General features: G+C 40.8%; 2 protein-coding genes and 1 pseudogene across 2 annotated transcripts in view; 1 reads left to right on the forward strand and 2 right to left on the reverse strand.

The window, feature by feature from the left end:
* Positions 1-1,466, reverse strand: part of LOC121826471 (NACHT, LRR and PYD domains-containing protein 1a-like) — a 44,609-nt gene extending 43,143 nt beyond the window's left edge. The window contains exon 1 of the mRNA XM_076542817.1: positions 1,292-1,466. Within this exon, the coding sequence (XP_076398932.1) occupies positions 1,292-1,334 (43 nt within the window). The 5' untranslated portion in view covers positions 1,335-1,466. The remainder of the gene's footprint in view (positions 1-1,291) is intronic.
* LOC121826470 (NACHT, LRR and PYD domains-containing protein 1a-like) overlaps positions 1-2,955 on the reverse strand; it is a 265,206-nt gene extending 262,251 nt beyond the window's left edge. Inside the window, exon 1 of the mRNA XM_076542818.1 lies at positions 2,800-2,955. The gene's annotated coding sequence lies outside the window, so the exon portion shown is untranslated. The remainder of the gene's footprint in view (positions 1-2,799) is intronic.
* A 3,648-nt stretch (positions 2,956-6,603) lies between these two features.
* On the forward strand, positions 6,604-6,954 carry LOC143274465 (U6 snRNA-associated Sm-like protein LSm5 pseudogene; annotated as a pseudogene).
* The last annotated feature ends 19,097 nt before the right edge of the window (positions 6,955-26,051 follow it).

Here is a 26,051-nt window from a genome sequence, read left to right on the forward strand (position 1 = left end):
TTTCAGTTCCCACTTGTGTTTTGAGCTGAACTCTGAATGCCAGTTACACTAGGTTCACTGCTGACCCCATGGGTTCCAGACTCCCCTTGTGTCAAATTCAGTTTCATCACTGCAGAGCCCAGAGGGATCATTTCCAGCCTGTGACTCTTAGCACTCTACCATGGCTCCTCTGCCTTTCCACTTAAGTCCCCTATCCCTGGTCCCATACAGGTGGAGGCTCACCTCTGAAGAAACATCACCTATGTGGACTTGAAGTCCCACCCACAGACCTCAGCTCAGCTTGTCTTTGCTTCTGAATCCAGACCCCTCAGGTTCCAATTTAAAAAGTTTCCCCTTTAAGATCTGTAAGTGTCTCCAAGTCTGAGCTCATGGCCAAGCTCATGGTCTGAGCTCATGGTCCAAGGTTTCTGGCCAGCTAAGGGACCGTATAGTGGGTTTGTCTGTGGATCTGGGAAATGAAGAAGAATGTGCTATGGGAAGGATACAGGGATTGCATTTGTCATAGAGGCAGCTGTAGAAGCCAAACAATCAAGAGTCCTTCATGCTCACACTCATACCCCTCTATAGTCTCATGGGGAGAAAGACACTGTCATGAGTGCTGCTGGGAAATGGTCCTGCTCTGGAACCATGAAGTCCACACAGCTGTCCTTGTTCTACACTATTCCTCTGTGTGAATCTCTATTCCTTTCTGAGCTTCAGCTCCCTCAGGTGGGGCTCTGCATTTCTGTCCCACAGGGTTGCGAAGTATAATAAGAGCATCAGCAATACAAGCAATGGGCTTGTATTTATAATTACTGAGCATTTATTGATTATTAGATTGTTTAATAGTCAATGTGGATTATCACTTTACTTGCACAGTCCAGGGAGACAACTGTTTACCTTCCCATTTCCCAGATGGAGACATCGAGGAGGGCTGTAGTCTGCCTCTGCCCAGCTCCAAGTCTGGGCTTATAACTTCAGTGTCACTAAGTACTTCTCTTGGGAGCTGGCTTGATCCCTGTGTCAGCCTCCTCAGAGCCCCTTTGAATGCCTGCCTCTCCCCACTACAGCTTCTGACTGCTTTTCCCCGGGGGCTATGAGGACCACATGAGAGCCTGGAATGCATAGGTGTACAAAACTGTGTGTGGCTTAGCATTCGGTTACAGCTTTTCTGAAAGCCTTCCTGTTCCAGCCTCTCCTGGGACCTGTGAACTCTTTTGACAAGTTAGCCTGCCCAGGAAACCTGTCAGGAGGGCTCAGTGGTAATGAAGGGGTCACTGTAGTGGTGGGTTGGGGTCTTTGGTGTACTTACTTTGCATTAAGTCCTTCTCTGACAGAGAAAAGGGCTGCTGCATCTCCAGGTCTGTTTGCAGGTGTGGTGGGAGGGGTGCAAGACCTTTTGACCCTTATGCTGAGCTTCCTCTTTGGCACTAGCCTCTTGGGACTGAGCTGCTCCTGTGTTGATAGGGCTCCCGGGTCATGCCTGGCTGTGCAGCACTTGTCCATACATCTTCATATTTCCCTTCTCTTGTTGCTCCAAGCAGGAGGCCAGTGACTCCTTGTCACTGTCAGCCATTTCCGTGCTGGGAAAAGGTGTTTGACTGGAACAATCTGATGGAGGAGAGCTGGAAATAAAAGAAAGAGTAGAGTAGCCTTTACTGGGACAATTGTCCTCTGGTCAGGACACCTGAAGGACTCCAGGGTCTCCTGGGGATGGAGACTGTGTGTCCAGGTGCAGGACTTGGGCTTTGTAGGGCAGAAGAGGGAACTCTGGGAGGAAGGTTTATCAGTGGATGTGTTCTCTGTAGTTTCATGAATGATGTCTGTGGGTGTTCTCCTTACTGAGTTGACTTTCCTGTCAGGCAGATGTGCTTATCCTTATGTTGAGTCGGGAGTTCTTAGTTGTCTAAGGTTTCTTCTTTAGGTTATTAAGATCATTTATCTGACCCCGAGGACAGATAAAAAGAAGGGGAGGTGTGTTCTCTTACTGGCTCTTTCCTGTGAGAGGAGGAGAATGGAGGTGGTGGTAGGGTCTCTCCCTAGGATTTAAGGGGGTGTAGGTTGTGGAGTGACTTCAGGTAACAGGAAAAGAGTTTTAAATTGATCTGCTGAAGTGGAGACACATGGCAAAGTGTGGGGAGCCAGACAGACCCAAGACTTTCCCAGAGGTCCTGATGAACAGACAAAAGGACATTAGTTCTGTCTTTGTCTAGAGGTGGACCTAGCAAGGATGGCCTGATGTTGGAGCCAGTGACTCAGAGGATGTTGTGCCTTCCGGGGACCTGACTCTCCCCCCTGGGCTGTGGTTATGAGTCCTAAGGCAGCTGTATCTGAGACATCCTGTATTCTTTCTGCTAACGTTGTCTGACTTAGATCTCTTTTGACTTTGGCCACTTTCCCCTGCAAATAGTTGATATGATGTTGTACTTTTAAATAAATTTGCATGGCATAAGTCATCAGCTTAGGCAACACCTACTCGTCCCAGCTGCTACTTTTGTCTTCTTTGTTTCTCATCCTCAGGCTTCCCACAAAACCCCTCACCACTGGAGTCCCTTATTCCTGCAGCCTCAGGTCAGACAGGAGAGAGGCGGGTGCAGGACAGACTATGACAGGAACAGGCACATGAAGCACACAGGGGAATCCAGCCACCTCCCTCCCACCAGAGCTGGCCTGCAGACTCTCCAAGCAGGGCTGAGCCTGGGCCCTGGCTCTCAGGAAGGGTCACCCATGTCTGCCACAGTATGCCTTAGTGCAGTCAGGCCAGGACTTCCTTCCCACAACTCAAATGGTTTGGTGGACTCCATTGATCCCACTACTCACCCTGCTCTTGTAAGAGGCTCACTGATGTGTGTGTCTAGGCCAAGGCTCTTCAGTAAGTCAATGTATTTTTTGAAAGTGAAAGAGACTCTGGCTCCTCCAGGAAGCCAGACGTCAGAGAGCCTGCGCAGATGCTCTTCCTCTGAGCTGTGAGAGTGAGTTTCAACATTGTTCAGCTCATTTCCTGTTGTGAAGTTTCTGCAGATGCCTGGGCTGGAGGAGGAGTCGGGCTTGAGAGCTTCATCCAGGCCTGCAGAGGCCCTGCCTCCTGAGTGCAGGACTCATGTCTGAGCCTCGCTTCACTCATGTACTAATGTGGGTCTCCCAGGTTTACCAACAGGTCCCAGTTCAGCAAAAGCTCCTGGATCTCCCCAGGTTTGTGCTCTGGATCTCTGCACTCCCTCTCCTCCCTGTAGCCTGCTCAGGGCACAGACTTTTCATTTCAGGAAGTGGCTCTAGGGCCTCAAATCCTGGGTCTTTCTCACTCCTGGACTCTCCTTAATCTCAAATCTGGTATTTGATTTCCATGAACATCATCTTTTTTCTGCAGGTGTGTGGTGTGTGTGTGACCTGAGAGCTTATGGATTTGGCTAGTCTAACTAGTCATCCACCTGGGGGTACTCCCTGTTTCCTCCTCCTGAGCTCTGGGATGACAAGCCTGTAGCCATCCCAGCATGCATTTGTGAGGATGCTGTGATCAGACAAATGTCCTGTCCTTATGCTTGCATAGCAGGTGCTTCATCCACTGAGCCATCTCCCCAGCCCTGACCCTGGCTTTAAACAGATCTGTAATCTGACTCTTCTCACTGTGCCCAGGAGACTGCTGGTCCAGCCAGCATCCTGGGTCTGTTATCCAGCATCCTAACTCTTCCTGCTGATGCTTCATGGTCTTCTTGTAACTCAGTCTTAGAGCCAGAGTTACAATCTAATATGTAAACTAGTTTAAGTCACCTCTTAGTCAAATCTTCCTATCCTTTCCATCTCACTGTGAGGGAAATACTGGTTCCTGTCAGTGGCCACGAGCTCTACATGACCCTCTCCATCCCACCCTGCCCTTTTCTGACATTAGATCCCACTTCATGCTCCTCACTCACTCTGCTGTGGGTTATCTGCTCTGCCTTTCTATTCCTTGAACACACCAGGAACTTGCTCACCTCAGGACCTTTGCACTGGCTTCTCCGTTCTTTTGGAATGACTTCCCACTAGTCAGAAGCTTGCTCCCTGCTTTCTAAAGCAGTTCTGCCTTTCCAGATTTACCCTCCTTTATTCTTCTGCTTGACACTTGTCACCACACAACAGCACAGACCTGATTTCTTTCTGTCACTTCTACCTACAAAGAGTGTGGAAACTCTGGAATACATGATGAACCGTGTTTGTTGATCGTTATTTCCCTGGGCCCAAGTTAGTGCCTGGCCCACAATATCAGCACAGAGGTGCTCAAAGTCTTTGGGACCTGTTTATTTCTTAATATGAGTGTTTGTTTAGTGGTATATGCATGGTGTATGTGTATATGTATGTGGTGTGTGTGTATATATGTGTGTGTTTGTGTATGCACATGTCATGGATCACATGTGCAAGTCATAGGACAACATTCAGGAGTCAGTTCTCTCCTTCCACTATGTGTAACTCTGTGACTCAATTCTGGACATCAGGCTTGGTGGTAGCTGCCTATTATGTGACTCTCTTCCTGGGAAAATGTGATTGATCCAGGAGGGCCACACCCATTGTGGGCAGTGCCACTCCAGGACAGGTAGTCCCAAGCTATGTAAGAAAGCAGGCTGAGTACACTCTGGAGAGCAAGCCACTGAGCAACACTCTCCATGACCTCTGCTGCAATGTTCTGGTAAAATAGTTTCAGATACCATATATTTTGATCATTCCGACCACTACAACTCCCTCACACAATGATTAAGAATTCTTCTCAGGAACATTTGTCTTTTGTGTTTTATGAACAGTCATTTTGGCTGTGCTGAGACCCTGTGGTGGTTTGAGTGAGAATGGCCTCCATGGACTCATATATCAATGTTTGCCCCCAGTTAGTGCAACTCTTTGGAAAGGATTTGAAGTGTGTCCTTTTTTGAGGAGGTGTGTCACTAGGGGTGGGCTTTGAAGATTCAAAAGCCCACACAGCCCCCACTCTGCCTTGTGCTCATATATCAGTATGTAAGCTCTCAGCTACTCCTCCAGCACCATGCCTACCTGCTTGCTGCCATGCTCCTAGCCATGATGGCCATGGACTCCTTCCATGAGTTCCAAATACATCGTTTAAATTTCATGTGGTCCCATTTGTCAATTTGTCCCATTGTGTCTTGATGAGTAGAGTCCTCTTCAGAGAGGCCTTAGCTCTGCCTGAATTAGGAAGTGTTTTCCCCACTTTGCCTCTTGTAGATCCAGGGTTTCAAGTCCTGTGTTAATGTCTTTGGTGCATTTGGAGTTGAGTGCTCTGCAGGGTAAGAGGAGAGGATCATTCTTCTACATGCAGGTATCCAGTGTTTCAGCACCACTTGTTAGCAAGGCTTTCTCTTTGCCAATGAATAAATACCTTTGTCACCAATGAGTGTTTTTTTTCTTTTTATTTTACTTAAAACAACAAAACTTTTATTTTTATCATCTAAAACATTTTCCATTTAGAAATTCTTGTTCAATAGATTATTTTAAGCTAGAACATATGTGATAAGTTATTCAAGAAATACATTACAATAATTTCAAGCTGTGTTATTATAGTATGAAAACACTGCCATGATACATGATTACCATAAAACAACAAGGTTGGATTTATAAATCTTAGTCTGTTTTGATAAGGTGTGGTCCCAGAAGTTTGAAAACTACACACTTCTTAGATGTACTTTGTAGATCATCTCTAACATCTCTTGAACTGTTTAAACTTAAGACAAGAAAAGAAACAATAAATAAAATTGAATTTCTTGAGTTTAAATAATCTGATACTATGTTTTAAATAGTATTTCATTATATACATTTTCACACTTAGTTTGTACCTGCATCTAGTGTATAGTCTCATCTGTGTATGCTCAAATATTTGTTGATCAACCATTGTGTGACTTTTCTGGGAAGATGTAAAATTAATATCTGCCCCTAACTTCTGACCATTCCACTGTCCAAAGAATGACTTATTAAGCTCATCTTTATGAATAGAAATAAATTTATTCAAGATTACTAATGGAGCAATGGAAGACCACAGACATTTGCATGGATCCCTCCCCTGAGGTTGCCCCACCTTCTTTTACAGGACTCTTTTTTTTTTAGCATTTTTATTTTATAATTAACTTAATTTCACATATCAGCCACGGATTCTCCCATCCTCCCTCCTCCCCTCTCCCAACTCCCCTTCCACCTCCTACTCCCACCTCCTTCAAGGCAAGGTCTCCCCTGGGGAGTCAGCCCAGCTTGGCAGACTCAGCCAAGGCAGGTCCAGTCCCCTCCTCCTACCAAGGCTGAGCAAAGTGTTTCAGCATAGGCCCCAGGCTGTCTGCCCCAGAATTGATGGAAACTTTCGTTTAAAGCGCCACCTAGTGTGAAGCGGCAGAGGTGACACCAGGCTCACAAGGCTACTTATGTGTTCATGTTTTGCTGCCCTTGCCCTTCCCAGGGTCTCTGCTGTTTGGGCAAACACTGCCCGTCTTGGGAAGGTTCGCTTGTTTTGTTGCAATCAGGCTTGCTGCAAGATGGAAGTGATGAGGATTCAGAGGGCTGGATCATTCATTCACCAGCTGTGTCCAGACCAACATGGCTGTCACATCTGGAAGGAAACACTGAACCCTTAAAGTAAAACACACTTTCTGCATGGCCATGGCTTGTAATACAACCATGAACCTATGACAGCTCCTGCCACAGAGCTTATGGACAATTTTATAGGATCAAGAATTGACACTGTGGTGAAAAGTCATAAAGAAGTTGTTGATACATTTCTAGGATATGATGACTTTGTCAATATTGTGTTGGAAGATGTCATAGTTTGAAATTACACCAGAAGGAAAAAGGATACAAAATTAGACCAGATTTTTCTAAATGGAAACAATGTAACAGTGCTGGTTCCTGGAGAAGACGGGCTGAAGTAACAATGGATTTCCCTGAGTTATGCTAGATTCCGGTTTCTTTTAAACTGTTAATATTTAGATTTCATGGAGGGAAGTTTCCATTAAAGGGAAATACTTTGAAGATATGTGTCAGGTCCAAAGGAAACTCTAGTCCCCCAATTTCTAGTGCCCCTTTTTCTCTCACCGGATCATTCTTCATCATTGTCATAAGGGACAAAAGGCTATCTGTGGTGCTTATAGGCATACCAAAGCACATGCTGGCCTCCAGGTTCAACCAGTACCTGTCGCTCTTCTCAGGTCTTCTCATCCTGGCCCCTAGCCTACACTTCTCAAGGGTTCATGGGTTTCCCTTCCCCAGCTCCTCATTCCTGTTCAGCCTTGTCCTTTGGGCCCTGCATTTCTTTTTGCCCTCTCTTTTGTCTTCCCCCTTTGGCCCTCCTCTCTTGCTCTCCCTGAGTCCTCTTATGACCAAGTCCAGTCTGCTGGCCATGTTTAGTCTATAACTTTCTCTCCATGCTCTGGACTCTTCCAGATGTCCCTGGCTGTTCTCTCCCTTATATCTCCAATAAAACTTTCCCCTCAACCATGCCTTGGAGTGGTCCTATCCTCACTTTGTACAATATTCACCCATTTTCTAAGATAATCATAATTATTTTAGGGGAAAAAGCTAATCATAATTATTTTTGAGGAAAAAAATCACTTTTGCCTAAAAAAAAAAAAATATTTGTGGCTTAAAAAAGGAGGGATGTAGGTAGGCAGGCCTCTCAGGCAGTGGCCTAGACTGATCAGTTCAGCTACCATCTGGACCCAGATCCAGCACTTAGAATCATTCCACCCCAACATTTACTCCAACTACAAGCTGTTGGAGCATGTGAATGAGCTGATCCTGCAGAACCAGAGCTGCAGGATCACCCTGGCTCTGGGCAACACAGGATATCCAAGACCAGTCTCAGTGATGGTCTAGTATCTATTAATGGGATTAATCCATGGAGTCTATTTGATGATCAAATGAATTTATTTGAAGGTAAACTCACAACCATGGGAGATGTATTGTAGGGTCCGGAAAAGCTAATCTATGCCCTACACTGAAAGGCTTGGTCTGAGATCTCAACATCCAAAACCACAAGGTAGCCAAAAGATGGGGCATACATACATCACAGGTGTTAAGGGTCCCCGGTGGCCATGTCCCAGGTGCAGGTACCTCAAGGTCATAGGCAGGTGTAACAGCTACAGCTGCTTACTAGGGGCAGTTTTTCGGGGCATGGTTCATATAGCTACTCACTACAATCTATTGTGTGTCAGAAACCTGGAACCAAGGACTCATTGCAATGAGCATTTGAATATAAAGCTGGTTGGGCAAAAAATATGCTGTGTGACACACTGCAATTTCCAATGCCACGCTGATTAATGGATACGTGAATATGTTTTGAAGAGGTGGGAAAAATGGAGGAAAAAAGCCATGAGTGAACAGTGGAGAGAGGCAGAACTGGAGATGCTACAGCTGTGACAGGTATAAGAGAAGGCTGCAGTTAATGGAGGAACATGTTGTTGTCCAGTAGGGTTGGCAGGGTGGTGTATAGCAACCTGGAGCTTGTGCAGATTCAGCCCCTGAACAAGCTGCCCAGCATGATCGCCCTGACTCTGAGCAAGGACAGGATATTTGTGATGAAGAATGTTTCATTTTCTGGATTGGACCTCCTTGAAAGACCTCCATGGTCTGTACTTCCTTTGGACTGTTCATATCAGTGATCTGTGCTGCTGCCCCAGGCCATGATGGAGCTCGAGGTCAATGTGGATGTGCATGGTCTATGCTGCCACCCGAATCGATGTTGATGTCTGCAGTCTGTGCTTCAGCTAAAGGCTATGCTTGTGCCCCTAGTTCTACCACAGCCAAGGGCTGTGTTAATATCCAAGGCCTCTGTTGCCATGGAGGGCCATGTGGATGTCCATGGTGTATGTCACTGCCTAAAATTACGTTGATGTCTGTGGGCCATGCTGCTTCTAGAGGCCATGTTGATGTCCTTGGCCTGTACTGTTGCTGGTGTCTGTGGCCCTTGCTTTGTCAGGGGGCCATCTTGATGTCTGTGGTCTATACTGCCACCAGAGACCAAGTGGAGGTCCTTAACACGTGCTGATGCTAGAGACCATGTATCTGTTTGTGGGTCCATGCTGTCACCAGTAACCATGTGGAAATTCATGATTCATGCTCCTGGTGACTGCAAAGGGAAAGGAAGCTACTTTTGCAGTGGTACCAATGACTGCAGACTCACAGTTGAGAAAGATGGATATAGAAGGCTTCTGTGACAACCCCTATCCTCCAGCCCTCTTAAAAACAGAAACAGCCTAAAAAGGAAGCCATCAAAGAGAACTCTTAAAATTTGTAATAAGGACTTGTATTTTTTTCTTTTCTTTCTTTCTTCCTTTCTTTCTTTCTTTCTTTCTTTCTTTCTTTCTTTCTTTCTTTCTTCCTTCCTTCCTTCCTTCCTTCCTTCCTTCCTTCCTTTCTTTCTTTCTTTCTTTCTTTCTTTCTTTCTTTCTTTCTTTCTTTCTCTCTCCCTTTCTTTCTTCTTCTTTTTGGATGGGATGTTGCAAGGGTGAAGGAGTAGACATGGAGATCAGGGAAGTGAGTGTGATTGGGGTGCATGATGTGAAATTTCCAAATAATCAATGAAAATATTATGTTGGAAAACCAAAAGGAAACATATTTAAGATTTCAAGAGCCAAAGATTATGCTTTTTAATTTTACAATGTTTCTCCCGGAAGACACAAAATGTTAAATAAAAATTCTGCAATGTGACAAAGCCTGCCAGTGCTGATTGGACTAAGAGGTGAGTCTTTGTTCTCCTAGAAAATCACTCCAGCCTCTAGGCTTTGGGCCCAGGGGCACAACCTCATGCCCCCACAACAACACCCATTTCAGACCTAATCTCAGACCAGCAGGTAGGTCTCCTGCAGGCAAGCCAAACTACCATCATCCTCAACTCTACTGCCCAAACTCACCCACCCTCAGAGACTGCAGCTTCTCCCTGATACAGATCCCACAAGTGCCAATTGGATGAAGAGGTTCTCCTAGCAGATCACTCCAGCCTCTGGGTGCACAACCTCGCACCCCCAAACCACCACCCATTGCAGACCCAGTTTCAGGCTGCAGGCAGGCCAAACTACTATTACCCCCCACCAGATCCTGTAAATTACAAGCCCTCCCCCTAAACTCACCTACCCTCTGAGACCACACTGCTCCCTGAGACAGAGCCTCCCAGAGCTGATTGGACCAAGAAAGGCCCCCTCAGACACAGACACTGCTTGTACTGAGTGGAGGAAGAGATAGGTAGATGCCAGTGCAAAAAATACAACAAAAAGACCAATATGGCACCACTAGAATATAGTGGTTGTACATCATCAAGACCTGAACATCCCACCACAAAAGAAGCAGTAGAAACCGATCTTAAAAATGACTTTAAGAAGATGATAGAGGCTTCCAAAGAGGAAATGAAAAATTCCCTTAAAGAAATTGAGAAAATGACAAAAAAAAAATGGAAGAAATCAATAAATCCCTTAAAGAAAGTTAAGAAAACCAAGAAAAAGCTATTAAACAGGAGATGGAAACAGTTTGAGATTTGGAAACTGAAATAGACACAATAAAGAAGACACAAACTGGAGGAAAGTTGAAAATGGAAAATCTGAGTAAACAAACAGGAAGTACATATGCAAGCATAACCAACAGGATACAAGAGATGGTAGAGAGAATCTTTAGGTATTGAAGATACAATAGAAGAAATAGATTTTTCAGTCAGAGAAAACATTAAAGTCAACAAAGTTATAACACAATATATCCAGGAAATCTGGGACATCATGAAAAGACCAACCTAAGAATAATAGGGATAGAAAAAGGAGAAGAATATCAACTCAAAGGCAAAGAAAATATATTCAACAAAATCATAAAAGAAAACTTTCCCAACCAATGAATGAAATGCCTATGAACATACAAGAAGGTTAAAGAACACCAAATAGACTGGACTCAAAAAAGAAGTCCCCTTGCCATATAATAATCAAACCACTAAACATATAGAATAAAGAAAAAATATTAAGAGCTGCAAAGGAAAAAGGACAAGTAACATACAAAGGCAGACTCATCAGAATAACACCTGACTTCTCAACAGAGACTCTGAAAGTCAGAAGGTCCTGGACAGATGTTATGCAGACACTAAGAGGCCATGGATGCTAACTATATTCAGCAGAACTCTCAATCACCATAGATGGAGTAAACAAAATAGGCCATGATAAAACCAGAGTTAAACAATACGTACCCACAAACCTAGCCATACAGAAAGCACTAGAAGGAAAAATCAAACCTAAGGAAGCTAGATGTACCCATGAAAACACATGTGATAGATAACCTCACATGAACAAATACAAAAGAAGGGAAGCACATAACACTACCACCAAAATTAACAGGAATTAGCAATCACTGGTCATTAGTATCTCTTAATATCAATGGATATATCAATTAGCTTATAAAAAGACACAGGCTAGCAGAATGAATACAAAAACAGAATCCATGATTCTGCTGCATACAAGAAACATAGCCCAACTTCAAAGACAGACACTACCTCAGAGTAAAAGGCAGGGAAAAGATTTTTCAATCAAATGGACTCAAGAAGCAAGCTGGTGTAGCTATCTTAATATCTAATAAAATAGACTTCAAACTAAAATCAACTGAAAGAGATCAGGAAGGACATTAAATATTCATCACAGGAAAAATAAACCCAAGATGAAGTCTCAATTATGAGCATTTATGTCCCAAATACAAGGGTACCCACATATGTAAAAGAAACATTATTAAAGCTTAAACCACACATCAAACCCCACATGCTAGTAGTGGGATAATTCAACACACCACTCTCACTAATGGACAGGTCTGCCAGACAGAAACTCAACAGATAAATAAGAGAACTAATAGATGTTATAACTCAAATGGACTTAATAGATCTCTACAGAACATTCCACCCTAACATTAAAGAATATGCATTCTTCTCAGCACCCCCATGGAACTTTCTCTAAAATAGACCACATACCCAATCACAAAGCAAATCTCAACAGATACAAAAAAAATGGAATAATCTCCTGTATTCTATCAGACCACCATGGCTTACAGCTAGATTTCAACAACAACAAAAATTATGGACAACCTACAATCTCATGGAAACTGAATAATGCCCAACTGAATCACCAATGGGTCAAGGAAGAAATAAAGAAATTAAAGACTTCCTAAAATTCAATGAAAAGGAATGTACAACATACGCAAAATTATGGGATACTATGAAGGCAGTGCTAAGAGAAAAATTCATAGCATTAAATGCCCCATAAAGAAGTTGGAGAAATCTCACACTAGTGAGTTAACAGCACATCTGAAAGCTCTAAAAGAAAAAGAAGCAAACTCACCCAGGAGGAATAGCTGCCAGGAAATAATCAAATTGAGAGCTGAAATCAATAAAATAGAAATAAAGAGAACAAAAGAATCAATGAAACAAAGAGCTGTATGAGAAAATTAACAAAATAGACAAGCCCTTATCTAAACTAACCAAAATGCAGATAGAGTGCATCCAAATTAAAAAAAAAATCAGAAACAAAAGGAACTCATAACAACAGATAATGAGGAAATCCAGAGAATCATCATTTCACTTCAAAAACCTGTACTCCACAAAATTGGAAAATCTAAAAGAAATGGATAATTTTCTGGATAGGTACCACATACCAAAGTTAAATCAAGACCAGATAAACAATTTAAATAGACCAATAACCCCCAAGGAAATAGAAACAGTCATTAAAAGTCTCCCAACCAAAAAAAGCCCAGGACAAGATGGCTTCAGTGCAGAATTCTACTAGATTTTCAAAGAAGATCTAATACCAATTCTCTTCAGGTTGTTCCACACAATAGAAACAGAAGAAACTTTACTAAACTCTTTTTTATGAGGCTACAGTTATAATGATATCCAAACTACACAAAGATGCAACAAAAAAAGAGAATTACAGACCAATTCCCCTCATGAACATTGATGCAAAAATACTCAATAAAATACTGGCAAACTGAATCCAAGAACACATTAAAAAAAAACAAACTTATCCATCATGACCAAGTAGGCTTCATCCGGGAGATACAGGAATGGTTCAACATATGAAAATCTGTTAATGTAATCCACCATATAAACAAACTGAAAGAAAAAAAAACACCATGTTCTCATTAGATGCTGAAAAATCCTTTGACAAAACCCAACATCTCTTCATGATAAAGGTCTTGGAGAGATCAGAAATACAAGGAACATACCTAAACATAATAAAGGCAATTTACAGCCAGATGACAGCGAACATCAAATTAAATGAAGAGAAATTCAGAGCAATTCCACTAAAATCAGAAACAAGACAAGGCTGCCTACTCTCACCTTATTTATTCAATATACTACTCAAAGTTCTAGCTAGGGCAATAAGACAACAAATGGAGATCAAGGGAATACAAATTTGAAAGGCAGAAGTCAAACTTTCACTATTTGCAGAATATATTATACATAAGTGACCACCAAAACTCTACCAGGGAATTCCTATAGCTGATAAAGAACTTCAGTAATGTGGCAAGATACAAGATTAACTAAAAAATCAGTAACCCCCCTATATACAAATGATAAATGGGATGAGAAAGAAATCAGAGAAACATCACTCTTTACAGTAGCCACAAATAATATAAAATACCCCAGGGTAACACTAACTGCGCAAGTGGAAGCACTGTATGGCAAGAACTTTAAGTCTCTGAAGAAAGAAGATATCAGAAAATGGAAAGATCTCCCATGCTCATGGATAGGTAGAATTAACAGTAAAAATGGCAATCTTACCAAAAGCAATCTACAGATTCAATGCAATCCCCATCAAAATCTGACACAAATTTTCATAGACCTGGAAAGAACAATACTCAACTTCATATGGAAAAACAAAAAACCCAGGATAGCTAAAACAATTCTGTATAGTAAAGCAACCTCTGGAGGCATCAGTATCCTTGATCTTAAATTCCACTATAGAGCTGTAGTAACAAAACCAGCTTGATCTTGGCATAAAAACTGACACGTGGACCAGTGAAATTGAATTGACAATGCTGGAATTAATCCACACACTTATGAACACCTGATTTTTGAAAAAGAGGCCAAAAGTGTACAATGGAAAAAAGAAAGCATCTCCAACAAATGGGGCTGGTATAACTGGATGTCAACATGTAGAAGATTGTAAATAGATCCATATCTATCTTCATGCACAAACCTCAAGTCCAAGTGGATCATAAATTTCAACATAAATACAATTACACTGGACTTGATAGAAGAGAAAGTAGGATGTAGTCTGGAACACATTGGCACAGGAGACCACTTCTTAAATACAATACCAGTAGCACAGACACTGAGAGCAACAATTAATAAATGGGACCTCTTGAAACAGAACATTTTGTAGGGCAAAGGACATGGTCAATAAAACAAAATGACAGCCTACAGAATGGGAAAAGATCTTCACCAGCCCCACATCTGATAGAGGGCTGATCTCCAAATATATAAAGAACTCAAGAAACTAGACAGCAAAATACCAAACAATCTAATTCAAAAATGGGCTATAGAGCTAAACAGAGAATCTCTACAGAATTCGATACAGAAAAATCTCAAATGGCCGAAAAACATTTAAGGAATTGCTCAACATCCTTAGTTATCAGGGAAATGCAAATCAAAATGACACTGAGATACCATCTTATGCCTGTCAGAATGGTTATGATCAAAAACACTGATGACAGCTTATGTTGGAGAGGATGTGGAGCAAGGGAAACACTCCTCCATTGTTGGTGGCGTGTAAACTTGTACAGCCACTTTGGCAATCAGTATGGCAGTTTCTCAGAAAATTGGAAATCAGTATCCCTGAAGATCCAATCATATCACTTTTGAGCATATACCCAATGGATGCTCAATTATACTACAAGGACACATGCTCAACTATGTTCATAGCACTATTGTTCATGATAGCCAGAACCTGGAAACTACCTAGATACCCTTCAACTGAAGAATGGATAAATAAAATGTGTCACATAAACACAATGGAATATTACTCAGCAGTAAAAAAAAGACATCATGAAACTTGCAGGCAAATGGATGAAATAGAAAATTTCTTAATAATAATATATATATATATATATATATATATATATATATATATATATATATATATATAAAATTTCTTATGAACACACAAAAATTATTCTGCAATGTAAGGAAGAAAAAGAAAGCCCCCTCACCTTTCACACCCAATCCCCATAACTCTCCCACCCTCCCAAGCCCCATCCCCCAACAAAGAAGCAGGTTCTCTTGGATCTCTGTGACTATTGGTATCAGGTCACATTGATAAACACATTTTATTGACAGCTAAGCCACAGCTGGTAACTTGATACAAAACATATGTGCTAATATCTAACTGAAGCAACAAATCACTTGGCCATTGTCTAGGTGACATGGCCTCCAGAGGAGCCAAGTTGAAAACTTAGTTATGGGAACTGCCTCAGTGCAGCTTTGCTGCGGAACAGAGTCTGTCCTGTCATGCCTTGCTTCTCAGAGCATCCTTACTGCACCAGTAAGGAGACATGGGTTACTTAGAGCCCTCACTGATCTTGCATAACAGTAAGCAGCCAGAAGAAAGTAATGTGAACTTTTTATACACCAATAACTCATGAAATCAAATTTAGTAGACCTAAATATATTTCCTTTTTATGGATTTTAAGAAGCTTGGACTTAGATTTATATTTAGTAATTGATATTTTAGTATTTTCTCTTATTTATAAATAACCCCAGTGTGTTGTATCTGTCATACATATTTAAGAACCTTGACCTCACTTGTTTTTACCCAATTTGTTTAGTTTTAAGTTATAGCAGGAAGGGAGATAACTTGGAATTATCTCTTGTCAAATAAAACCCTAGGGAATTCTGGGTAAGAAGTCTGGGAAGAAGCTGCCTGCCTGTGATGCAGTGAAGGGCAGGAGTTAGAATAAGGAAAATACTGTGTTCCAAGAGAGAAAAAGAGGGAGAACTTCAGAGATTCACACAAGCAAAGCTAGCATACCTGTAAAGCCCAGAGCAAAAATGGGAGGCACTGAGAAGCCAGACTAACAGCTCTGGTTATGGGCCTAGCAGGGAGGGCACAGTAGCTTGATTCTGAAGGGAAGCCAGGTGACCTGGAAAAAGAGACTGGACTGGCAGACCTATCCTTGCAGAAAATACACAGTCTTGGAAGCCTCAAGTTCCACTGAGGGCTTGATGATACAGATTTCTCTGGGAAATGGGTGAGCAGTGGACAGGAATTTCATTTTGTCGTTCTTTTATAAAAATTAAAAAAAATTGTGTGTATGTGTGTGTGTGTGTGTGTGTGTGTGTGTGTGTGTGTTTGAATGTGCATCTGTTTGACATGGGTGCTAGGAGCAGTACTCTGATCCTCTGCAATAGCAGAAAGTGCTCTTAACCACAGAGCCTTCTGTTCAGCCCCTCATTTTACCACTGTACTTCAGTTTCTCTCTTTCTCTTTGTTTTTTTTGAGACAAAATTTTCTTGTATAACAGTCCTGGCTGTCCTGAAACTCTCTTTGTAGACCAGGTTGGCTTGGAACTCACAGAGATCCACCTGCCTTGCCTCCTGGTGCTGGGATTAAAGATGTGGGCCACCACCACCCAGCTGTACATCAGTTTTGTAGGTTGTGAATCATACCTCCATATGGAATGATGTAACTGTGGCAGTTTCAACATTTTGATAAGAACAAAAGATTTGAGCATATGCAATGGCCAAGCTTAATTCACAATGTGCACTGAATCTGAGGTGTTTCTGCAATTTTCCATCATGTGACTTCCTCACACCTGTGGTTCTGAGCACATAGCAAGAGTACGTTGTACTACATGAGCTGGCACAGCACACTATCACAATGATGCTTATGAAACATCTTGGCTCAGAGTCTAGGCTATTGTTTGCTGTGATCACAGCATTTCCTAGTACATACATGATTTTCTGCTCTTATAGAAACATGATAGCTTCATTATGGAATATAAAGATTTAAATAATTTTCTATTTTTTGTTCTTTAGCATGGCAGTATCATGTCAACATGTATTTGCATTGTGTTATGGGAGAATATTTGAGTTTACATATTTGTGTTTTGAATTGCTGACTTGAGTTTCATAAAGAGATGCTAAGTGAAGTTTGGCTTGGGAATAGGACAAAATTTCTACCAGCTTCTGGTATATGAGCTGCACATCTGTGTAAAACATGAGAAATGTAGAATATTCACCAACTCTGAGAGATACTGAAGTTTTCCTTTGTGTACAGCATCAAATATTCAACCAAGATTTAGTTCCTTATGCAAAAATAAACAAATATATCTATCTCATTGTTTTGCAAATTTGCTTTCATATTCTGTTAAAATTATGTATCTTTTGGTAAAATTTTATTACAACAAAGAGTTGTTTAAAATAAATTTCTTTAAGATTCATTTTCAGTAAAAAAAATTGTTTTATATATTATTTTATATAGCTACATACCGAAAATTAAGTAAAATTAATTTGGGAAAAGGAGGTTGAGGTTGGAAAACTTTTTATGTGTTTGAATATTTTTCCTTTTATTGAAAATAGATTATTTTGTCTTATAATATATCCTGAGTATGGTTTCCTCTCCCCTACTACTCTAAGTTCCTCTCCAGATACAATCCCTTTCTGTTTCTTATCAGAAGAGAATAGCCTTCTAAGAGATAACAAGCATAATAAAGTAAAATATAACAAGATAAAATAAGAAACATAACATTGTGTTGGTGCTGGATAAGGCAAACAAAAAGAAGGAAGAGAATGCCAAGAGAAGACACAATAATCAGAGACCCACTCATCCACACACTCAGGTGTCTCATAAAAATACTAAGCTGAAAGCTACAGTGTATACACAGAGGACCTATTGTAGACCCGTGTAGGTCTTATGCCTGCTGTTTTAGTCTCATAAGTTCCCATGAGCCTTGCTCAGTTGCTTCAGAGGGCCTGCTCTCCTGGTGTCTTCCATCACCTCTGGCTCTTACATTCCTTTTACCTCATCTTCTGCAGGATTCCCTGAGTTCCTAGAGAGGGATTTGATGGAAACACCCCATTTAGAGCTGCATGTTGCAGGGTCTTTTTCTCTCCCATAATGGCCACCTCTGTCAAGACAGTTCTTTTGTTGCTCTCCATCTCCATCCCTCACCCAACTCAACCTTCCTGAACCCTCATTTCCCATTTCCCATCCCTTCTCCTGTACTCCCCTACCCTCAGTTTACCCAGGAGATCTTATCTATGTCCCCTTCCCAGGGTGATCCATGCACTTGGGAAGTGTGTGTATGTGTGTGATATATATATCTGAGTGATTTTTCCATTGTGTAAATGTATCACATTTTCCTTATCCATTCTTCAGTTGAAAAGCATCTAGGTTGTTTCCAAGTTCTGGCTATTATGAATAATGCTGCTATGAACATAGTTGAGCAAGTGTCCTTGGGGTACAATTCAGCATCCTTTGGGTATATGTCCAAGATCAGTATAGCTGGGTCTTGAGGTAGATTGATTCCCACTTTTCTGAGAAACCACCATATTGTTTTTCAAAGTAGCTGTACAAGTTTGCACTGCCACTAGCAGTGGAGGAATCTTCCCCTTATTCCACATCCTCTCCAAAATAAGCTTTAATTAGTGTTTTTGATCTTAGCCATTCTGACAGGTGTAAGATGATATCTCAGAGTCATTTTGATTTGCATTCCCTGATGACTAAGGGTGTTGAACAATTTTTAAGTGTATTTTGGTCATTTGAGATTCTTCTGTTAAGAATTCTCTATTTAGATCCATATCCTATTTTACCAACAAAAATCCTATTTTAATTTGATTATTTGGTATTTTGATGTCTAGTTTCTTGAGTTCTTTTTATATTTTGGAGATCAACCTTCTGTCAGATGTGGGGATGGTGAAGATCTTTTCCCATTCTGCAGTTTGCCATTATGTTATTATTATATTTATTATTATATGTATTATTAACAGTGTCCTTTGCCTTACAGAAGCTTTTTAGTTTCAGGAGGTCCCATTTGTTAATTGTCAATCTCAGTGTCTGTGCTATTGGTGTTATATTCAGGAAGTTGTCTCCTATGCCAGTGTGTTCAAGGCTGCTTCTCACTTTCTTTTCTGTCAGTTTCAGTGTAAGTGTATTTATGTTGAGGTTTTTGATTCACTGAACTTGAGTTTTGTGCAGGGAAATGGATATGGATTCATATATATTCTTATACATGCCAACATCCAGTTATGCCAACACCATTTGTTGAAGATGCTTTCTTTTTTCCATTGTATAATTTTGGCTTCTTTGTCAAAAACTAGGTAATCATAGGTATGTGGATTTATGTCATGGTCTTTAATTCAGCTCCATTGATACACATGTCTGTTTTTATTCCAATACCAAGCTGTTTTTATTACTATAGTAGAGCTTGAAGTCAGGGATGCTGATACTTCCAGAAGAGAAGTTCCTTTATCGTACAGGATTGTTTTAGCTATCCTATTTTTTTTTCTTTGCCATATGAAGTTGTGTGTTTTTCTTTTGAGGTCTGTGAAGAATTGTTGTTGAGATTTGGATGGGGATTGCATTGAATCTGTAAATTGCTTTTGGCAAGATTGACATTTTTGCTATGTTAATTCTACCTATCCATGAGTGTGGGAGATCTTTCAATTTTTTGATGTCTTCTTTGGTTTCTTTCTTCAGAGACTTAAAGTTCTGGGCATACAAATACTGCAGTTGTTTGGTTAGAGTTACTCTAAGATATTTTATGTTATCTGTTTGGTTAGAGTTACTACAAGATATTTTATGTTATCTGTGGCTGTTGTAAAGGGTGTTGTTTCTCTGATTTCTTTCTCAGCCTAATTATTGTATATAAGAGGGATAATGATTTTTTTTAGTTAATCTTGTATCTTACCACATTACTGAAGGTGTTTATCAGCTCTAGGAGTTCCCTGGTAGAATTTTTTGGAGTCACTTATTATACTATCATATCATCTGTAAAATGCGAAAGTTTGACTTCTTTTCCAATTTGTATTCCTTTGATCTCCTTTTGTTGTCTTATTGCTGTAGCTAGAATTTTGAGTACTATATTGAATAGGTATGGAGAGAGTGGACAGCCTTGTCTTGCTCCTGATTTTAGTGTAATTATTTGAGTTTCTCTCCACTTAATTTGATGTTGGTTGTTAGCTTGCTGTATATTGCTTTCATTATGTTTAGATATTTTTTTTGCATTACTGATCTCTCCAAGACCTTTATCGTATTTGATGTTGTGAAGCCTTTTTCAGAATCTAATGAGATGATAAAGTGGTTTTTTTCTTTCAGTTTGTTTAAATGATGGATTACATTAACAGATTTTCTTTTTTTATTATTATTATTATTATTTTATTTTATATGCATTGGTGTGAGAATCAGATCTCCTGGAACTGGAGGTACAGACAGGTATAAGCTGCTATGTGGGTGTTGGGAATTGAACTCGGGTCCTCTGGAAGAGCAGTCAATGCCCTTAGCCACTGAGCCATCTCTCCAGCCCCACATTAACAGATTTTCATGTGTTGAACAATCCCTGCATCTCTGGGATGAAGCCTACTTGGTCATGGTGAATTTTTTTAATGTGTTCTTGAATTCAGTTTCGCCAGTATTTTATTGAGTATTTTTGCATCAATGTTCATGAGATTGGTCTGTAATTCTTTTTTTTTTTTTTTTGTTGCATCTTTGTGTGGTTTGGGTATCAGGATAACTGTAGCATCATAAAAAGAATCTGGCAAAGTTCCTTCTGTTTTTATTATGTGGAACAGTTTGAGGAGTATTGGTATTAGCTCTTTTTTGAAATTTTGGTAGAATTCTGCACTGAAACCATCTGGCCCTGGGCCTTTTTTTGTTGTGAAACTTTTTTATGACTGTTTCTATTTCTTTAGGGGTTATTGGTCTACTTAAATTGTTTATCTGATCTTGATTTAATTTTGGTGTGTGGTACCTATCCAGAAAATTGTCTAATTCTTTTAGATTTTCCAGTTTTGTGGAGTACAGGTTTTTGAAGTATGACCTGATAATTCTCTGGATTTTCTCAATGTCTCTTATTATATCCCCCTTTTCACTTCTGATTTTGTTAATTTGGATATTCTCTCTCTGCCTTTTGGTTAGTTTGGATAAGGGTTTGTCTATATTGTTGATTTTCTCAAAGAACCAGCTCTTTGTTTCATTGATTCTTTGTATTATTTTCTCTGTTTCTATTTTATTGATTTCATCTGGGAGTTTGATTATTTCCTGCTGTCTACATGCTTCTGCATCTAGTTTTATGTTGAGGTCCTTGATTCATTTGATCTTTCCATCTTCTGATATGTTCGTTCTTCAAATTCTTTTTTTAAAGACTTGAAGTTTTTTTTTTTTTGTGGCGGCATTTTCTTTTTCTTTTATTTATTTTATTTTACAATACTATTCAGTTCTACATAACAGCCACGGATTCCCTTGTTCTCCCCCTTCCTGTCCCCCTCCCCTTCCCCCAGCCCACTCCCCATTCCCACCACCACCAGATCAAGGCCACCCCCAAGGACTGAGATCAACCTGATAGACTCAATCCAGGCAGGTCCAGTCCCCTCCTCCCAGATTGAGCCAAGAGTCCCTGTATAAGTCCCAGGTTTCAAACAGCTGTCTCATGCAGCGAGCCCAGGACCTGGTACCACTGCCTAGATGCCTCCCAAACAGATCAAGCCAATCAACTGTCTCACCTATTCAGAGGGCCTGATCCAGTTGGGGGCCCCTCAGCCTTTGGTTCATAGTTCATGTGTTTCCATTCGTTTGGCTATTTATCCCTGTGCTTTATCCAACCTTGGTTTCAACAATTCTCGCTCATATAAGCCCTCCTCCTTCTCGCTAGTTAGACTCCCAGCGCTCCACCCATGGCCTAGCTGTGGATGTCTGCATCCAGATTCCTCAGTCCTTGGATGGGGTTTCTGGCACAACTATTAGGGTGTTTGGCCATCCCATCACCAGAGTAGGTCAGTCCCAGCTGTCTCTCGGCCATTGCCAGCAGTCTTTTGTGGGGGTATCTTTGTGGACTTCTGTGGGCCTCTTTAGCTCTTTGTTTTTCTCATGTGGTCTTCATTTACCATGGTCTCCTATTCCTTGTTCTCCCTCTCTGTTCTTGATCCAGGTGGGATCTCTCACTCTCTTTCCCTCGACCCTCGCCGTTCATTGCTCCCACTCATGTCCAGGCTGTTCATGTAGATCTCATCCATTTCTCCGTCATTGGGTGATCCCCGTGTCTTTCTTGGGGTCCTGTTTTCCAGGTAGCCTCAGAAGGTTTTTTTTTTTTTTTTTTTTTTTTTTTTTTTTTATCATAGTCTTTCCCTTGCTTGGTTAGAGTTACCTCAAGGTATTTTATATTAGTGGAGGCTAAGGTGTTGTTTCCATGATTTATTTTTCAGTCCATTTGTCATTTATATATAGCAGGGCTACTGATTTTTGTAAGTTAATTTTGTATCCAGTAACTTTGATGAAAGTGTTTATCAGCTGTGAGAGATTCCCTGTGGAATTTTTAGGGTCACTTTTGTATACTATCAAATCATCTGCAAATAAAGATATTTGGAATTCTTCCTTTCTAATTTATATCCCCTTGATATCCTTCAGTAATCTTATTGCTCAAGCTAAGACTTCAAATACTATATTGACTAAGTGTAGAGAGAGTGGATAATCTTGTCTTATTTCTTATTTTAGTGGAATTGCTTTGAATTTCTCTCAATTTAAGTTGATGCTGGATATGAGCTTTCTGTAAACTGCCTTTATTACGCTTAGGTATGTTCTTTGTATTCCTAATGTCTCCAGGACTTTTATCATGGAGGGGTATTGGATTTTCTCAAAAGCCTTTTTTGCATCTAAAGATATGATCATGTGTTTGTGGTGTTTTTTTTGGGGGGGTTCTTTTAGTTTGTTTCTATGGTAGATTACCTTTATTGATTTTTCATATATTGAACCATCTCTGCAACTCTGGAATGAAGCCTACTTGAACATCATTGACAATTTTAATGTGTTATTGACTTTGATTTGCAAGTATTTTGTAAGTTTTTTTTTTGCATCTATGTTCATATGGGAAATTGGTCTGTAATTCTTTTTCTTTTTTGAATTATTTTGTAGTTTTGGTATGGTAACTATGGTCTGATAAAATGAATTGGGGAATGTTTCTTCTGTTTCTATTTTGTGGAATAATTTGAGGAGTATTGATATTAACTCTTCTTTGATCATCTGGTAGAATTATCTGATAAAATCATCTGTACATGGACTTTTTTTTTTTGGTTGGGAGACTTTTAATGACTATCTCTATATCACTAGGGGTTAGTCTGTTTAAATTACTTATGTGATCTTGATGTAACTTGGTAAGTGGTGCGTATTGAAAATATTATCCATATTTTTAGATTTTTCAACCTGGTGGCATACTGGTTTTTAAAATATGTCCTTATGATACTCTAGATTTCCTTGGTGTCTGTTGTTGTGTCCCCCCTTTTGTTTCTGATTTTAGTTATTTGAATATTCTCTCTCTACCTTTTAGTTAGTTTGGATAAGGGTTTGTAGATCTTGTTGATTTTTTTCCAAGAACCAACTCTGTTTCAGTGATTCTTTGTATTTTTCCTTTGTTTCTATTTTATGGATTTCATTTACTGAAATATCATTTACTCCTCTCTAATGTGATCACCATTTGTTGTTCTAGAGCTTTTAGGTATGCTGTTAATTTGCTAGTATGAGATCTTTTCAGTTTTTTTTAAATGTAGGCACTTAGTGCTATGAACTTTCTTCTTAGAATTGCTTTCATTGTGTCCCATAAGTTTGAGTATGTTGTGAATTCATTTCCATTGAGTTCTAGAAAGTCTTTAATGTCTTTCTTTATTCCTGTCATGACCCATTTTTTATGTAGTAGAGAGTTGTTCAGTTTCTATGAGTTTGTAAACTTTCTATTGTTTTGATATCCAGCTTTAATCCATGGTGGTCTGACCAGATGCAGGGAAACAGGTAAGCTAACTGAAGACCTTTATTATTCTTCTTTCTCCTCCAAATCCAATCCCCTAGTCTCATTCCTATCTCTGCAACAGGTCACCTTTCTTCCCCCTTTTGACCACATCTCCTGTGGATCAAACAAACCTTCCCCTCCTAAATTCCCTCTCCCTATATGTTGCTTTGTCCCAGCCTCAAATTCTACCAGATAATCCCTGATAACCAACAGAGTACTTCTGCCAGGGAAGCAGGTAGGTTGTGTATAGATTTTCCACTCTCCTTCTGTTCCTCTAGGTACCACCAGTCTTACCTCCAGAGCTATAGGAGACCCTCTGGGGTGACATCTCTTCACTGTCTCTCCCCCATTCCAAGGAGAAAAAAAAATAAACAGATCCTTGTTAAACACTCTGATCTCCTCCCTCTTGTTAACTCCTTCAGATGTCATGCCTATCCCCATTCCTAAGTGTCAGCTCCTAATGGCTAGAAACCCCAGTAGCCACACATATCAGGTCCAGGAAATTTCTTACCAGGCAACAAACATCCATCATACTCTCCTAAATTCCAGAGAAGAAACAGAAACCAAAGAACAAAACATCTACCCAACAAAACAAGCTCAGAAATTAGCATTTTGACCAATAATCGTCCCAGTCCCAGATGCTTAGGTGCCAGCATAAAAACATGATCAATAATAGCCAGGTCAATGTGTCGCCACTACAGCCCAGCTCTCCTACCACAGCAGGCCCTGAATATTCCAATATAGTCAAAGCTCAAGAAAAATATCTTAAGAGCCTGTATGAAGATGATAAAAATCCTCAAAGAGGAAATTAATAAATCCCTTAAAGAAATCCAGGAATACACATTGTGAAGAAATGAATGAGTCCCTTAAAGAAATCTATGAAAACACAATGTGAGGAAATGAATAAGTCCCTTTAAAATCCAGATAAGGCCCAGGAGCTCCCATCTGGACAAGAGGTGAGTGCCTAGGGTCATACCCAGAGAGACCTGCCCCTAGGTCCCATCCCTGGGCACCAGCCATTCTGGTGAAGACCAGCCCAACTTGGCCCCAGGTTCTGGCCATCTGGCAGGACCCCCACCACCACCAGGAAGGTTCCCCTTCTCCAAGACCCCCCCACACCCCTGGCAGACCCTGCAATCTCCACACCCTGCCCCCTCACCCATGCCCCCGAGACCCCAGCCACTTCCTGAGACTCAGAGACCAGCCCCCCCCCATGCTGCCTGGAGTCCCCTTCTGGACCAGAGGTGAGTGCCTGGGGTCATACCCAGGGAGGCCTGTCCCTAGGTCCCATCTCTGGGCACCAGCCATTGAAGGGAAGACCTTCCCAGCTTGGCCCCAGGTTCTGGCCATCGGGTGGGACCCCCCCCCAAGGTTCCCCTTCTCCAAGACTGCCCCCCAGCAGACCCTGCAATCTCCACACCCTGCCCCCTCACCCATCTGCCAGAGACCCCAGCCACTGACTGAGATTCAGAGACCAGCCCCCAGCTCCCATCCAGCTCAGAGCTTCCATTTGGACCAGAGAGAGGCTTCTTGAATATGTCAGCTCTGTCTGGACCAAGAGCACTGATAAGACCAAGGACAAATCCACAAGGAGATGGGCAGGCATCAAGGCAGAAGTACATACAAAATGAAGAGCAATACAGCATCACCAGAACCTAGCCCTCCTCCAACAGCTAGACCTGAACATGACAAAATGGAAGATGCAGAAGAAAGCAACCTTATGAATAACATCATTAAGAGGCTAGAGGCTTATAAAGAAGAAATAAAAAATAAAAATGAGGAAAAGATAAACAAAAAATGGGAAGAACGCTATAAAAAACTAGAGGAAAGGACAAATAAAGCAGAAGAAAACAATAAATCCCTGAAAGAAAATCATGAAAAAGCAATGAAACAGATGAAGGAAACAGTCCAAGACCTGAAAAGGGAAATAGAAAAAATGAAGAAGACACAAAGAGAGGGAATGCTGGAAATAGAAAATCTGAGTAAACAAACAGGAACTTCAGATGCAAGTATAACCAACAGAATGCAAGAGATGGGAGAGGGAATCTATGGCATTGAAGATATGGTAGAAGAAATAGATTCATCAGTTAAAGAAAACACTAAAG

Source organism: Peromyscus maniculatus, chromosome 8 (genome assembly GCF_049852395.1).
Source record: "Peromyscus maniculatus bairdii isolate BWxNUB_F1_BW_parent chromosome 8, HU_Pman_BW_mat_3.1, whole genome shotgun sequence".
Classification (NCBI taxonomy): domain Eukaryota; kingdom Metazoa; phylum Chordata; class Mammalia; order Rodentia; family Cricetidae; genus Peromyscus; species Peromyscus maniculatus.